Raw genomic sequence first — 16445 nt, 5'->3', positions numbered from 1 at the left:
ACTATATTATTCATTTATGGTGAAGTTTTGATCTAGTAATTAATAAGATATGATCTTCTTGCTATAAATTTAAGACATATTTGACTAAAGTTGGATTAATTCTTTCAAAACAAATTACATGAATCTATTAATAATGTTTGATCAATTTTTAAAAATCTATTTATATCAAAAAATATTTTTTGTCAGAAGTACCTTAAAAAAACAATGACTCGTAATACCAACTCTCCCTTGTTTCTCATTCTTGTTATGTCTTTAACTTTGTCTCAATTCTCATTTTATTCTGTTGCTGATTCACCTAGAAAAAGCATTCATCTTATTGATGATTTGCCTAATCTTAATCCAGTTGTGTCATTTAGATGTGAATTAGGTAAACTCCCTGGAGTTGATGCAACTTTAGTACGTAAATATGAAGAATATACATTTGATTATGGTACAACTAATGAATATTATAAATGTTTTACTTTATGGTATAATTCAACTGCCAATTTCACTGCATATGATCCAAATGAAGACAAAGGTCGTCTCATTGTCCATTGGTCCATTCGAGATACCGGATTCTGGAAGAGTTGGGACAATCGTAATTGGAATTTCATTACAAAATGGATCCCTAGATAGTGAAATGAGTTTTAGTTATATATGTCGAGATGAAATTTCAAATTATTTTCTTAATGAGAAATTAGTTTGTGTTTGAATTAAGGGTATGAGTCATGAGTGGTCTCTTTTACGAAGAATTCTTTGTTTTTTTTTGGCTATGTTTGTTATGTTGTTACTTTTATTTATCTTTTTATTCATTTGAATTTTTATTTACTTTTTGTTATTGTCCTAAATTATTGTTCTCAAGACATAAAATAAATTATCATTTTTAAAGTTGTAAGGATCTAAATCCGGAACAAACAATATCACTAGTGGCTAAGCGATACGTTTCTTATTTAGTTAAATATCAAATTAGTTAAAAGAACATTAAAGGATTTTTTTTCCTTTGATAAGAGAGTTATTAATCATTCCTTGCTTTGTTTGGAACCATACATGATACATGGGAAAGTGACTTTCTCCCAAACTTTTAAAGTGGCAAATTAACTGAAATCCTTTTTGCACGTGTGGTCAACTTTCTACGTCTGTCTGTTTCATATTAGTTGATTGTTTTTCTTTTCATACGTATATTAAAAAATCATAAATAAAAAAATAATTTTAATTATTCATCCCTTAAAAAACTTCTTGTTCTGATTTTTGTTGCTCATGACCTTTTTTAAGAAAGCAGCACCAACATTTTGTATTTCTTGAAAATGTTATAATAACTTGAGTAACTTTAGTGATACGAAAAAACAAATTTGTGATTTTAATCATACAATTTGACAAATTCAATGACCACAAATTTATGAGTAATTGTCAAGAAGGCTTGTGTTACTAAAAAAATGAAGATATCAGAATATTTTCCAAAATTTGTATTTAGGAAAGGGGAACTAATCCTAAAACCTACATATTGATACAATACTATTTGTTAATAGAATCTATCTATATCCTCTCCTATACTGCTTTCTGTACAATCAATTTCGTGGCAGGTTCCCATCAAAACTGACACAATAGGAAACCCCTTTTTTCTATGTTACAATGAAAAGAATTAACTTTGAATCTAGATATACTGGTTAGGCTTTATACAAACTGATGTTACACTTCTAATTTACAGTTGGCATGGCGTAAGGGCGGTCATTGGTAAACACTGGACATTGTGGCAACACCGAGTCCAGCATGTTGGCTCTATCCATATCCGCGCTCTTGATTGCAGCATCTGTTTAATCATGTAGCAAGTTTCTCCAAGTTTGGATAGCATTCATGATCACCTGGCAATAACAAAAATTCAAGGCGATCAATTTATGGAGCGACAGTTGCTTGCATCATCCAAGAGCCCCGACAATGATGTGTCCGGTTCAGCTTCCTATCTGCAAAGCATTCACTGCACTCTGGTTTACAAGCCTCAACATTCTTTCTTGAATCCAAAGAATGCCAAAGCACTTACATTAGGAGCCTTCTGGTCTGTCTTCGGTAGATATCTTCAGTTAACATGGTCAACCAACAGACAGATCGTTCGACACCTATTCCCTGAAACAATGAAATCATTCCCAATTCACTTGAAACCCTTCTTATTGAGATTAACTCCTTTGGCGTTCTCCATTTCCTCCTTCTGAACTTTCTTCCTTTCTAATTCAGCCTGCTTCAAGTTCTCTTCGTGGGCTTTGCGGAACAGCCTCACAAAATTTAAGAGGGTTGCCGTGACTGTACAGTGTCAAACAGATGCACAAAAAACAAACAGATCCATCAGATGCAACTCCAATTGAAGTAAAATGCAGTAATATGTACACGTACTTAAGTAATCATTCACACATAGCAACAAAAAAAAGGTGATTCATGCTTCATTCATGTACAGAGAACAATTCTTCTTAAGAGACTTGTTTATCTCTGGACAGTAAGCTCGCAGTGGTTTCAAGGAGACATGCGTTTGAAAGTGATACCTAGTTAGAAAGTACTAGATGGCAAAGACATGAGGAAAATATAGAATGGTCATAAAGGACAAAATAAACACTTCACACAAAACGACAGCTTAAGCTCTATCTCATATTACTATACCCTCAGACACTGGAAACCTTGATGAGGAAGACTCTCATATGTATCCCAGATCAATCAAATCTCGTAAAATTAGCATACTGATTATCAATTCCAGCTCTAACAAAGAGCTAAAAAAAATGCAGTCATATCTTTCCATAAAATTGTGGAGCAGTTACTATGTCTAAGAGGATTAACACTAGGCTAACTTTAACACACCTAATTCACATCTTGTAGTTAGAATTGAAAATGACTAAGTCATTGAAGGCAACAAAGCATAGTTCAAAACTCTTGAAGGAGACAACTTTCATCCGCTCAATTTTGCTAGCAGTGTGGAGGGGATTAAAAGTATATTGTACATATGCTACCTTGCTCAAATGGACAACGAGCAGGATCCTCACCGAAATATAGTGCAAGTGCATCTGCATTTCTGCCCTGTGCAAGGTATGACAATTAAACATTATATTGGCACATAGGAAGATGACTTTGCAACATAATATAACAAAGATATAATAAAACACGAAGGAAATTACCGCAACAGAATATAAATCCTTGACAGAGTCAACCTGTGCTTCAGCCACACCAACGAATTCCTTTAAGGTCTGATTTGTAAGACAAAAGAACAAACCTATAAGGGACAAAAAAATTGTTCTTTTTCCCCCTTTTCATTGAGGGAGGGGGTACACTTATGTCTTTCAGAGAATGATAATGATAATAATGTGCACAGAAACTTAGTACACTTTAAGAAACAATAGAAATAGAGCCTTGATGTGCTTATTGAATGATTCCATCACCTTTTTGTTAGATGAATAAAGGAAAAAGAGGAGACAAAAGGTAAATAAAGTCATCCAATTTCCAGAGATAGAAGAGGTGGCACAGGAGTTCAGACTCTTTTCATCAAAAGATACATGGAATTTTACTGCAGCAGCTTTATGCCATAGTGAAGTAAAAATATATCTTGATTCACAATCTATCCATCAGATCAAGAAATAATCAAATAAAGATATTAAGAATCGGAGGAAAATATAAGATACAAAACTGAGACAATTGCTTCAGAAGCAGATCTTTTCATTAATTTTTTTAATCTCACAAGACATTAGGAGGATATTTGTAGTCCTAAAAATTATGTCCGAGCAAGAAGTGACGTCTTAACCTGATGATCAAAGGAGTGCTCTCAGACATCCTAACACCCATGTAGGATAGTTGCACATATAAACACATAAAACATAGACAGTTGAAAAGAAATACAACCACCACAATACCTTGCGAAAAATTTCAGACACAGGGCCATCAGTCTCCGAAGCCTCCAGTTCTTTTTTAACTTTTTCCAAACCCTTGATGATTGCTTGCATTTCTTCAGCCAAAGACTTCAATTGTATCTGCAAGAAGAAACGAATTTCTCACCAATCCTGATAAATTTAAAGATATATAATCATATAGAGATAAGACAAGTAACCTTTGACGCAGCTTCCAGGCTTACAAGATCTACGTGAAAGTCTAAAAGTGATGGTGACTTGGAAGCAAGAACCTAAGAAAAGAAAAGCAATTAGATATTAAGAGGCCTTTTACATTTATCAATTAGATAACATATTCAGGTAGATAAACAAATAAGTAAAATTAAAGAAAATACTTCTCAGCTACAGAAATGTTCAGACAACTGAGAAAAGAGGCATCTTATGCCAGGAGAATAAAACTAAGAATAGAAGGAACGGCTACCTCAAAATCCTTTACAAACAAAAGAGTGTCTCACCGATGTGTAAGGAGAAGTAACCTTTTAAAAATGTGCCTTAGTTTAAGAACTTTTCCAATAGTGTTACACATAATCAATCTTGCACCAAATAATGCCTAAAACTGTAGCACTTTGGCAAGATGCAGCAAACTATCAGAAGCCAAGGTCAAGGTCTTTGAAGGAATAATTTGTGTTTCATATTTCCAAAATATACTTCCCAAGCGGACCATCTATAGAAAGTAAGATCACATTTGAGCACTTATTTACTGGAATAGAGACATCAAATATTTATTTACTTAATTACATAATATCTCAACAAAGGGAAGTTCAAAGTTAAATTGTTTGTAAATATAGAAAGATATCATTCTTTTGGGTCAGACTATAAATAAAGAAGTACCACATAAATTGGACGAGGCCGTACTAACTATGAATAGGTATATAGCTAGATATATCATTTATCCTTTTTGGTCTTTAATGTGGTACAAAGTAAAACTGAATACTATCCACATTATTGGGACTAGGCTGTACTTCAATTTTCTTTCAGTGCCACGTCTAACATGTAAAATGCTTGTAACTTAAAATGAAGTATACATGATGTCATTTTCAACCTCTATAGCAATCCCAATGAAATGTACACACTTGCATATATAATTAACAAAATAGAAAAACCGCACATGCATCAAATTGATCAATCTTCTTGCACTGGACTTTCCTCACAGCATTTCTAACAAAGCACTAATGTTAAAATGATGAAACATTTTCATTTCATAGTCCATAGTAGGAGCTGCTTGCAAATCAACACGTCTTTCCAGAATCTCATCTTTTCAATCCTCTGAAGATAGTCTTTTCACATTGCTTTTCAGACAGTCAACCGGTGAAAAGGAAAATTAAAGGAAGCATTAAAGAAATTCAACATCACCACTGTTTTCATGAGGTGACATTGCTGAAAAGCATAATATAAGGGTACCATTTCTCTAAGTATAGAAATTGGAAAGAAGGCTGAAATAGTAAACATAATCACTTCGAAACAGAAAAAGTGAAACTGAAAGACTCATCCACACCTTACAAAGATAATGCATGAGTGTCATCTTGTTGTTAGTAGCACGAGTATCAGTGAGCTTCAAAAGACTGTCCAACTTAAATCCAATGGCAGAACCTGAATAAAAGAAAATTCCCGAACTTAGCGCTGGAATTCTAAATCAAAATTTTGAACTGCTTGAGCACGTACATTACAGAATCCATAGTATGAGATAAGGTCCTTAAGAACTATTTAGAACTAATTTATATGAAAAAGAACAAGCTCCATTGAAATAAACATAATATATCGAGCAAGATGTTATAGACAAACAAATACCAAGAAACTGAATTATCCATGTCAAGACACACAACCTTACTATCACTTATATGTAAGAACATATGCTTTAGTTTTCCAGATTTTCAAAATGCGAAAATCATCTAGCTCATGACCAAAACTATTGAGCAAAATTTGTTAACCCTCTAGTTCCATCAGATAAAACAATGTGTTGGTCCTCTAATTGATTTGAAACAGCTAAAAAGTGAGGTAACATAGTTCATTTATGAATCAACAGAAAAGTATTATTTTATCTGACGATTAAGAGCCTGTTCGGATGGGCTTATAGCTTATAAGCAAAAAGCCATAAGTTAAATTTCTAACTTATGGCCTTTGGCTTATATTTGTTACTTTGGCTTTAAAACAAATGCTTAAAAGCACTTTTAAATTGTATCTGAACACTACAAAAGATGCTTAAAAGCTATTTTGATTTAAAAGCACCTAAAATAAGCCAACCCAAACAAGATCCAAGTCCATGAAGGAATAACGTAAGCCAGGCACAACTTGTAACTGATAGCAATGGTCCATTTGGTACCCATTTTAGCAATTTTACTCGTCATCTAAATAAATAGTCTAAGCAGCATATATTCTATACTAGTAGTCCGCACATTGATGAATCTCTCAATTTATCTGAACTTCTCGTATGCAAAATTAACAAACTTTAACAAAAAAGAATCAATTTTGTGACTTTATTAACTTACCTAAGCAATCCACCACTTTCAGGGTAAAAGATTGTGTCCCACTCACTTCAATAGTAAACTTACAATAGACAATTGAAACCTCTAGTTGTGGTATTTCTCCTAGTTTATCTTGTCGGGCAATCATTGTATTTAATTTATAAATTTGAAAAGCCACAAGTTCCACATAGAGGCAATAGAATTTGTCATACATATTTATCAAACTTTCCCGGTCAGAAAGCTGAGATTTTGAAGAATTATACGAGGGATGGAGATTCTTACCTCTGGCAGTTCCCTGGTTCAATGCATTCCCTAGATACAATATTTTCTTCAATATTTCCTTCAATTTAAGAGAATGTCGGACCTGCTACAAGCAAACTGAGTTATGCTAAGAAAACAGGGAAAATAAAGAAATTAAATATAGAACCTAGAGAAGTACCTCTTCACAAGCAGAGTTCACTGTGTTCAAGCTTTTTTTGAAGTCCGTGACCTGAGATAAAGTTAATTTCAGATGATAGAAGATACTTATTTCAGAAGATTACTAGATGCAAACAAACCTGAGAGTTGAACTGGATCTTGAAGAGAAAAACTCTTAGTTTTGACTCTACTCGGGGCACCTTCATGAGCTCCAGAAAAAACTGGAAGACACACAATATCAGAAATACCACCAATAAGATTGAGCAATAAGGTAGTATCATATCACCCTGAGAAACAGTTATTATTCAAATCATTAAAACATAAAAGAGCCATCAAGGCAGGGAAAAGATCCCATGGTTACAAGTATTTTCTGAACAAGGGTAATGGAACAAGCAAATCTAACATCAACCAAACCAAAAGCATTCAAAATATTCTACAGAAAGACAACAATACAACAGGGTACAATTCATTATCATGAATATCTGATGTGTGCCGGCCTCTCAAATTAGTTTTCTCTGAGACTGAATATTTTTTTGAAACTGAAAAAAAATGGCAAAAATATTCAGGTGTCTCGGAGAAATTAATTTGAGACGCTGAATATAAAAATGCCATAATTTCTCATCTGGAATAGCACAGGATGTCGTGATGGATAGAAGCTAAATTTAGTTTGCTTCTCATTTTGTGTGGTATCACAATTTTTGGTTCTTGTGGTGGTGGTTTGATAGATCAGACACAAAACACCTACTTGTAATTAAGTAAACAGGTTATACACAGAGTGATACAAGGTTGAAACTAAGTAGGCATTGGCCATATATTCCAAGTATTTTTCGTTCTTTTTTTTTTTTTGGAATTGTAGTTGAAGATGGATGCACACCTGCAGCTTAGCACGGACAAAACCTTAGACAGGAGGGCATAGGGGTCGAGGATTAGGGTAGAGGTTCGTAGCTAGTCGAGTGTTGTCTAGTTTCCCTTATCAGTATTGTTACTATTATTACTCTCCTACTATCTTTTTTTTTTTTTTTTTTGATTTGCACCGGGTGTCCGAGTCTCTTTGAGCCCCGACTAATCCCGGGGGTGCACAGGCCCTCGGCAAGGAGTTTCCCGCAAGTGCACCACGGTTAATTCAGGTTTTTACCCAGTCCGATGGCCCTCAGAAATTGTTTGCACCCAGTGGGTTTCGAACTTGAGACCTTGAAAGGGAGCAAACCCCAAGGCTCAAGTCAATTGCCAGCAGGCCAACCCCTGAGGGTTATTACTCTCCTACTATCTTATTCTTCTTAGTTCTTACCTGTGGGATTATAACTGGACTGCAGTTGCCAAACTATATAGGTGTGAAGTAACCATGCAATTATTTTAATTTTTGGGTTTCAACACCCTCAATGTACACAATATATTCAACCTTGCACCCTGGTTCACCTAACTTTCTCTTAAAATCTGGAATGGCCAAACCTTTCCTCACTCAAGCACTAATCCATTCCTCATCTTGAACATTGTGCCATTAAAGATACAAACAAGTATCAAATTTCCATGCTTTCTCAATCAAATAGCAGAAGAGGCTGAACCTCAACGTTGTCACTTGACAGACCTTTGCTAAGCTTGAACATTTGCCATTAAAGACAGTCTTACAAGCAAGCAACAGTGTCTACTTCCATGCTTTCTCTATGAATACCAGAAGATGTGAACCTCCTCCTCAGTAATTTTTTTTTTATGACAAGGGAAACCCGCAGCCGCTACCCTTTGGGTGAGCACAGGGTAAAATCCCCGCTCCTATGCAATAGCTTGCAAACCACATAGGAGAGGTAACCCGCACTGGGCAAGCCCGGTGCGACGAGCTCGACCTAGAAGGCAAACCCCTTGCTTTCGATGACAAGGGGTTTCGAACTTGAGACCTCCAACATGGAAGTCCCAAGCCCGAACCACTGGGCCACCCCGAAGGTTCTCCATCTCAGTAATTATTATTAGAGGAGTAAGAAGAATTACCAAAGAACTACCCCTAATTAGTAATAACCAAATCATATATCAATGTCAATTTGCACATACCTACCATTGAGAAGGAAAGTCCTCTTAAAAATATTTATCATCCAAAAGAGAAGCAGAAGGGAAATTTGAATTTATTGATGCTGGCTAATGGTAAAACAAGCCTTTTGTTAGTGAGATTGCACTACTTTTAAATTGTAACTCAACGGCACCTACCAAGGCTAAACCTAAAATAAGACCAAGGTCCATGCATCAGATAAAAACTCACAAGCACTATTGGGCATCAATTTTAATTGCCAAATGTAGCTGCTGCAAAATATTCAGATGTTCTCCCTGTTTTTTACTATACAAAAGTACATATGACAACATATCACAGTAAAGAATGGAACTTGCAAATGAAGAATATCAATCAAAGAGCAAAACTGAAACATCCAGGGACTCAGGAGACAACTATAAGAACGCGATTGACTAACCTGTTCACACTTCCCCAGAAGATCCATGTCGCCAGTGTAATTCTGAGCAGTTGTAATAGCAAACATTTAGCAGAAATAAAAGTGAAAAAGTCAATTGGTAGAGGAGCCAGAGGAAAAGGAGCAAGAAAACAAAGTTACAGCCAATAGAAAAGCAGCAGAGTACGTAAGTTCACCTTGAGAAGTTCCATCTCATCTTTGGTAGGACAAAACTTGATAAGATTCTCCACCTGATCAGCATCTAAAATTGACTCATCCATTGCAAGGGCAGCGGCCTACAGACAACCAACAACCATACTGAAGTTTTTTGATAATGTCAGGTAAACCAACCACCATACTTTATTAGGTGAGCGATAGAAAGCAAGCAAGCATGTTGAGAACATAGAGAACATCAAACAAACTAGAAAGAATATTCAAGAATAAAGATATCACCTAGGTCTACCAAATACATCACAGTAAGAACTAGCTGCTAGATCCACCAAATATGACCCTGTAACTATCCACAAGGAACACCACATGGTGAATAATTCATTACTAATACTTCTGCTATCCTTTTCACCTAAATTTGAGGTTCTACAAACCTTTGGCTTACAAAGGGCAGGCTCTAACAGTCTAACCTGAATCTTTCCACATTGTTTATGCTAAAATAGAGCGAAAAGAAATAGCAGAAAAATGCAGGTCCTCTAACAGCAAGGGAAGTATTACAAGGACTAAGCATCTTTCCTTTGTCCTGGACCATTAGAACCACAATAAAGCATCTCAGTTAACAATGGACAGCTACAGCCACATACCACATTTTTCAAGCGGAGATTCCAACAGCATGAGAAATTCTACTACTCTTACTTCATGTGTATTGTTAATATTATCCAAAAAATAAGTCAATTTTTATTTTTTTTTAAATTATCCAGAAAAAAAGTATACTGTCATATGTTTTCAGTCTTAACATCCTTTGCGACATAAATTGACATAGAATGGTGGTTCGAGTGGGCCCTTGACATATTATAAAACATTACACAATTTAGGTGTAAGGCTGCGTACTCACCACCCTCGCCAGACCCCACTTGTGGAATTTCACTGTTGTTGACTTCTTCTTGTTGTTTCCACAATTTTAAATTTAACAAGAAATAAGGGCTTTCTCATGTGTATTCCAAGCTAACATGGAAGCGGATTTTACAACTTTTAGGATTCAAGCTCCTCCTATCTCAGAACACAGTATATAATTCTTGGCTGTAGTCTGAACAAGCTAACAATCAGGATCTTATCATTCTGCAGCGATCAGGAGAGGATGTTTCTATTTGGAAAAAAGAACCAAAAAAAGGCCTATTTGAAAAGGAAAACAAAGAAGAAAGAAATATTGGAGAGAATAACATCAAACTTACCATCATGTCAGGCAGTGGCATTTTCACCTTTGTGAGCATAATTTCAGTATTATTTGCCCTCCTCAAGTCAACCTATCAAAAAAAAATTACTTAAAGAAGAGACGTTGAACTTACAGAAAACAAGAAAATGGAATTCCTTCAACCACCAAAATTAAACACGCATGTAAAGCCACTACAAGCATTCATCTAGCAGGTACCAAGCAAAGGTAAAAAGAAACATGAAATGAATGTATCAAGTAGAAGCAGGAAAGATTACAAGAACAAAGAATTGGGTCAGTAACACTCAGCACTCATATTGTTATATCATATTGATTACCAGGTGAACCCTGTCAGGTTTAGACCCAACAGACTTCCTTCTCCCTCCAGATTTACCCGCATTATCTGACTTGGGGACTATAGCAGAGAAAAGAGTCTCAAGTTCTGAAAAATCAAATTCTGGTGACCTAGATTTGAAGCAAAAATATTAGTAATTTGATTGAGTAGAGTATAAGCAATGTCAAACTTCAAAAGCATGAAACATACAATTGAGTCTCTCCATTTCTTTGTAGTTCATCCCATAAGCTTCCTTGAAGTGCCCTAGTTACCTTGCTCCAATGCAACGGCTTTAAGTTAGATCTTCGTGGGGCTACACCACCAGCTGCGCGTGAAAATCCCTGCCCTCTCCCAGCAGGAAGGCCTCTGCCAACTGCAGGTCCTTTAGAACCAAACGGTGGTGGTGGGGGAGGTCCACCACCTGGAGGTCTTGGAGCTCCCGGTGGAGGAGGTGGACCAGGTGCGCGTCCTCCCGGAGGGGGTGGGGGAGGTGGACCAGGTGCACGACCTCCAGGAGGAGGAGGAGGCGGTGGAGCTCCACGTATTGGTGGAGGTGGTGGAGGAGGTGGACCAGGTGCGCGTCCTCCCGGAGGAGGTGGGGGAGGTGGACCTGGTGCACGCCCTCCAGGAGGGGGTGGGGGAGGTGGACCAGGTGCGCGTCCTCCCGGAGGAGGTGGGGGAGGTGGACCTGGTGCACGCCCTCCAGGAGGGGGTGGGGGAGGTGGACCTGGTGCACGCCCTCCAGGAGGGGGTGGGGGCGGTGGAGGTGGAGCAACTTGGGAGGTATGTAGGATTCGTGGGGAAAGAGTAGGAGGTGTAGGAGGAGGAGGTGGTGGAGGAGGTGGACCAGGTGCACGCCCTCCAGGAGGGGGTGGGGGAGGTGGACCAGGTGCACGACCTCCAGGAGGAGGAGGAGGCGGTGGAGCTCCACGTATTGGTGGAGGTGGTGGAGGAGGCGGGGGAGGAAGAGAATAGCCAGTACGCATAGGAGGAGGAGGGGGGGGAGGGGGAGGAGGGGGAGGAGGTGGCAGCGATGTGGAACCCCCAAAGCTAGCCAATCCTGGTAAATTGGATGTGTATATAGGAGGAGGTGGAGCTCCAGGCAATGGAGGTGGTGGTGGTGGTGGGGGCGGTGGAGGTGGAGCAACTTGGGAGGTATGTAGGATTCGTGGGGAAAGAGTAGGAGGTGTAGGAGGAGGAGGTGGTGGAGGAGGCGGGGGAGGAAGAGAATAGCCAGTACGCATAGGAGGAGGAGGGGGAGGAGGTGGCAGCGATGGGGAACCCCCAAAGCTAGCCAATCCTGGTAAATTGGATGTGTATATAGGAGGAGGAGGAGGTGGTGGAGGAGGCGGGGGAGGAAGAGAATAGCCAGTACGCATAGGAGGAGGAGGGGGAGGAGGCAGTGGAGCTCCACGTATTGGTGGAGGTGGTGGAGGAGGCGGGGGAGGAAGAGAATAGCCAGTACGCATAGGAGGAGGAGGGGGAGGAGGTGGCAGCGATGTGGAACCCCCAAAGCTAGCCAATCTTGGTAAATTGGATGTGTATATAGGAGGAGGAGGAGGCGGTGGAGGCCCCCGCATAGGAGGAGGTGGAGCTCCAGGCAATGGAGGTGGTGGTGGTGGAGTTGGCGCTCTAGAAAAAGGAGGGGGAGGGGGAGGTGGCGGAGTTGGCGCTCTAGAAAAAGGAGGGGGAGGGGGAGGTGGCGGAGTTGGCGCTCTAGAAAAAGGAGGGGGAGGGGGAGGTGGCGGAGTTGGCGCTCTAGAAAAAGGAGGGGGAGGGGGAGGTGGTGGAGTTGGCGCTCTAGAAAAAGGAGGGGGAGGTGGTGGAGATGGTGCAGATTGAGTGTTGTATAAAGGAGGGGGAACGTAGGTTGAAGGAGGTGGTGGTGGTGGGGGCGGTGGAGGTGGAGCAACTTGCGAGGTATGTAGGATTCGTGGGGAAAGAGTAGGAGGTGTAGGAGGAGGAGGTGGTGGAGGAGGTGGAGGTGGAGGTGGAGGTGGTGATGAACTAGATACTACTTCTGAGGTAGTCCCATACCCCATCCAAAGGGGTGGTGGAGGGACCCTACCAACATTTATTACACTGGATGATGAGGGCAGAGGTGGAGGTGGTGGTGGTGGGGGAGGAGAAAAGGCACCCAGTGAAGTCATCCTCGAGCTAGTTAATGGTGGAGGCGGAGGGGGTGGGGGAGGTGGAGGAGGTGAAAATGACCGGATGTTACTTGAAAGTGACAGGGATGGCCTGCACAAAGGTGGCTGGGAAGGTGCGGCCAGAGCAGGTGAAGAATAAGGGTTCGTCTGAGTCAAAGAAAATGTCGTAATATTGCTCCCCTGTGAAGACAAAGCTGAAGTCGCTGATGGTGAATTAGTTCCTGCTACCTCAGTATCAGAAGTTTCATGAGATGAAGTGATTGGAGATGGCGAAAGAAGCGGACTCGGAGGAGATGGATGAAGCTGAAGGGCGTGGCTTTCAACTGATTCTGGGGCAGACATTGTAGCAACAGATCCCTCAACCATTGACATACCCGATGCAGAACATGAAGAGTCTTTCCCTGAAACACGACCTGCTTCAGCAGAAGCTATAGCTTCTGAAGAAGCTTGAGGAGATGGTGACTTTGATTTAACCCCAGATTGAAAATCCTTGGTGAGAGCAAGCACAGGAGGAGCACTGTTATACCTTGATGGTGGATACGATACATGCATTGAACTAGTGTAAGAACCTTTGTTGGGAGGGATCCACCGGGACACTGCATTAGGCTTTGCCGGTCGTAAAACAGTGCCTTGGATTTCCTGCTGTTTAGATTTATTTTTCGGACCTACGCCATCAGTGGCAGGTTTAGTGTTGGAGAACAATTGTTTCTTTAGAGATGAGGCTGTCTTGTCACTTTTTTGTTTATTAGTATCAGCACTCACCTTCTGTTGCGAACCTTCCCTCTCTAACTTCTTCTGTCTCAGAGTGTCTTCTTTATCTTGCTTTAGCTCCCCATTTTCTGATGCAACACAATCCCCAGATATTACCTGTTCTGATTCCATGTTGCTAGTACCATTGGAAACTACAACCTTGGAGGGTATAGAGTTGTCTCTATCTCCTAAAATATTTTTTTCTGATGCAGAGCGATTAGAATCAATCTTTCCTTCTTGCTTGTGATTTACTTCGTCTGATGCACAATCTTGAAATGCATGATGTTCCACCTCCTCTTTCCAGATCATTTCAATACTATCATCATCCAGCAAACTTTCCTTGACAATGTGGGCTCCAGATTCCCCCCTTCCATCCTGCCCATCAGCGGCATTGCTGAATATCTCTTCGACTTCAAAAAACTCCTCAGGTGAAGCACCTTCAGTCCCATTCTCATCCTCACTTGGCACTTCTTCAGTGACAACAGATGGAACAGCATCAGGATCCGAAAAGTGTACCTGGTACAGATATGAGTATTCTTCAACTTCACAATTTCATAGTAGATATTTAAGGGGGAACTAAGATCTAAAGTGAGAAATAAATACCAGACCTCTGCTTTGAACCCTCTAGGAAATTGGTCTTTTGCATCCCATAGGACATCAACATCATCACGCATTAACATCAAAACATTTGAGCGAATAAATGTGGTGTGGAACATGACCCTGAACATCATTTCTTCCCTTACTAGGTCATCTTCCAAATGGACACACTCGAGAACAACATCTCCTTGGACACGACAATGGATGTCAATTTTCACCATTGAACACTCTTCCTGCAGTGAGGAATTAGCAGACTACTTGAGATTTCAGCTAACTTATCTTCATAAAAAGTCTCAACTTTAAAGCTGGGAATTACCTGTTGGTAGAAGCGAGCATGTTTTTTTGTCTTTAGAGTTGAAAAGAGGAGCTTAGAGCTCCTATTCGAAGTTGTTGAAGCAGGGTCCTGTCCATAGACGCGAAGTACAGGTCGACAGCCTCTCCCTCTATCAAATAGAGGAGGAAAACTAAGTATGATGCAATCTAAGGCAAAAGGTGTATCTGATGGCAGCCATTCTGAACCAAAATTTTTTCTGGAGATGTACTGGAGATATCTAAGCTGAGATGGCTGTGGATTCAGAGGTGACAAAAGATGGAGCAGCTCCCTAGGGGCCTGCTTGTATACCATTTCAAGAGTTTTAAGTTCACCAGTGTACTGTTTTCGGTACAAAAGAAGGCCAGCAAGCATAAAAGCGAGTACAGGCCAGCCTCCCCTCTCACAGTGCATTAACAGGACGTTTTGCTGACCCTCAAGTGAAAGCCAACTCTCACTCGAGCGCAAGAAGTGGTGGATCATCTCCAGAGGCAGAAGTGGACACCCTTCATATTGCCGAGGATAATCCATCACAGTCATATCATACTGAGACAATATGTCAGATATTTGGCTCCTCCTATCACCTTCCCTAAAGTTAAAAACCATGAAAGAAGCATCTGCATAGTGGTCCTGCAGCTGAGCTACAATCCCTCCCATATATGTCTTGTACTCATCTTCATCCAACACGTCAGTGGAGAAGCAGCAATCAAACACTGCAAGTATGACGTACAAAGGAAAAGAAGAGAAAATGTCAGTTAGTTACACTCTCAACCCAAAGAAGCTATAGCTCTAAAGAACTGCCTACTTTGAGATAATGAAGACAGTAATATAGTTCTTCAAGAAGAATAACCGCAGAAAAACATCTAAGCTTCAACTTCTAATCTAAAAGAAGCTGCAACACTAAAATGTAGGGTACTAGCACATTTTATCGCAAGGAGTTGCATTTCCTCTAGTCTAGGACTTCACTTACATCGAAAAGCAACGGCTGATATTCCAAATGTAGCTAATAGGGATATTGATCAATAAGGAAACATGATAAAAGTAAAGTAAAATGCAGAAACAAGAAGCTACTGGAAACTATTCTTAACACAGTTCATAAGCTCAACAACAGAATAAAACACAAAATTACAAACTTCCAGGCTAGAAAAACAGCAGTTTACCATAAACCCGCTCAGAGATCTCTAAAAGCCGATCCGGTGGCTTCCTATAGAAGAACCGTCTGAACAGCGCCATCTAATGGCGCTGTTTCTCCCCTGATCGGATCCAAAACCTCCCCAATTCCACCCTTCACTTCTAAGTACACCAAATTCACCCGTAAAACAGATCTCTAGACAAAATTCCCAATTCAACAGTTCAATTGATCTCAAATTAACTCTCTTCTACAAATACATCAATAATTCACTTAATGTAGTAGAATAATCACCACCAGAATGCAAAATACAGCTGGATTTCTTCAAACTACGATAGCTCAACCAATAAAACACTCTAGAAAACAGCAGAAGAAGTGAGATCGAGGTGAAAATGAGTTTAGGGTTTGTAAGTTGAAGAAGGAAAAAATTCAAAATTCAAAAGAGAGTTGAAGAATGGATTAGATGAGAATGGAAGATATGATCGTTGCCATTGTTTTTAGGAAAGTCAGATAGATGGAGAGAGAGAGAGAGAGAGAGAGAGAGAGAGAGAGAGAGAGAGAGAGAGAGAGAGAGAGAGAGAGAGAGAGAGAGAGAGAGA

General features: G+C 39.8%; 1 protein-coding gene across 1 annotated transcript; it reads right to left on the bottom strand.

Annotated features, from left to right (window-relative positions):
- Positions 1–1380: 1380 nt before the first annotated feature.
- On the bottom strand, positions 1381–16386 carry LOC102593556 (formin-like protein 20). The gene is made up of 17 exons (XM_006345156.2): positions 15878–16386; positions 14724–15430; positions 14419–14640; positions 11121–14326; positions 10915–11041; positions 10599–10670; positions 9396–9494; positions 9223–9264; positions 6913–6993; positions 6795–6845; positions 6638–6719; positions 5389–5483; positions 4055–4126; positions 3861–3977; positions 3132–3200; positions 2967–3033; positions 1381–2271 (listed from the first exon to the last, which is right to left on the bottom strand). Exons 1-17 carry the CDS (start codon positions 15948–15950, stop codon positions 2123–2125), a joined length of 5331 nt encoding a protein of 1776 aa, XP_006345218.1. The 5' UTR covers positions 15951–16386; the 3' UTR covers positions 1381–2122.
- Between the last annotated feature and the right edge of the window lie 59 nt (positions 16387–16445).

Source organism: Solanum tuberosum, unplaced genomic scaffold, assembly GCF_000226075.1.
Source record: "Solanum tuberosum cultivar DM 1-3 516 R44 unplaced genomic scaffold, SolTub_3.0 scf00062, whole genome shotgun sequence".
In the NCBI taxonomy this organism is placed as follows: domain Eukaryota; kingdom Viridiplantae; phylum Streptophyta; class Magnoliopsida; order Solanales; family Solanaceae; genus Solanum; species Solanum tuberosum.
The sequence above is the reverse complement of the archived record's forward strand: the minus strand, read 5'-3'. Positions and strand labels throughout refer to the sequence as shown.

Bases quoted from the DNA above. Each gene is read 5' to 3' on its own strand.
- LOC102593556 (XM_006345156.2), bottom strand. From the start codon at position 15,950: ATGGCGCTGTTCAGACGGTTCTTCTATAGGAAGCCACCGGATCGGCTT. The intron at 6,846-6,912 runs GTTTGTTTGCAT...ACTTTATCTCAG, and splicing joins AGATCCAGTTCAACTCTCAG to GTCACGGACTTCAAAAAAAG. The intron at 3,034-3,131 runs GTAATTTCCTTC...TACCTTGCACAG, and splicing joins AGGATTTATATTCTGTTGCG to GGCAGAAATGCAGATGCACT.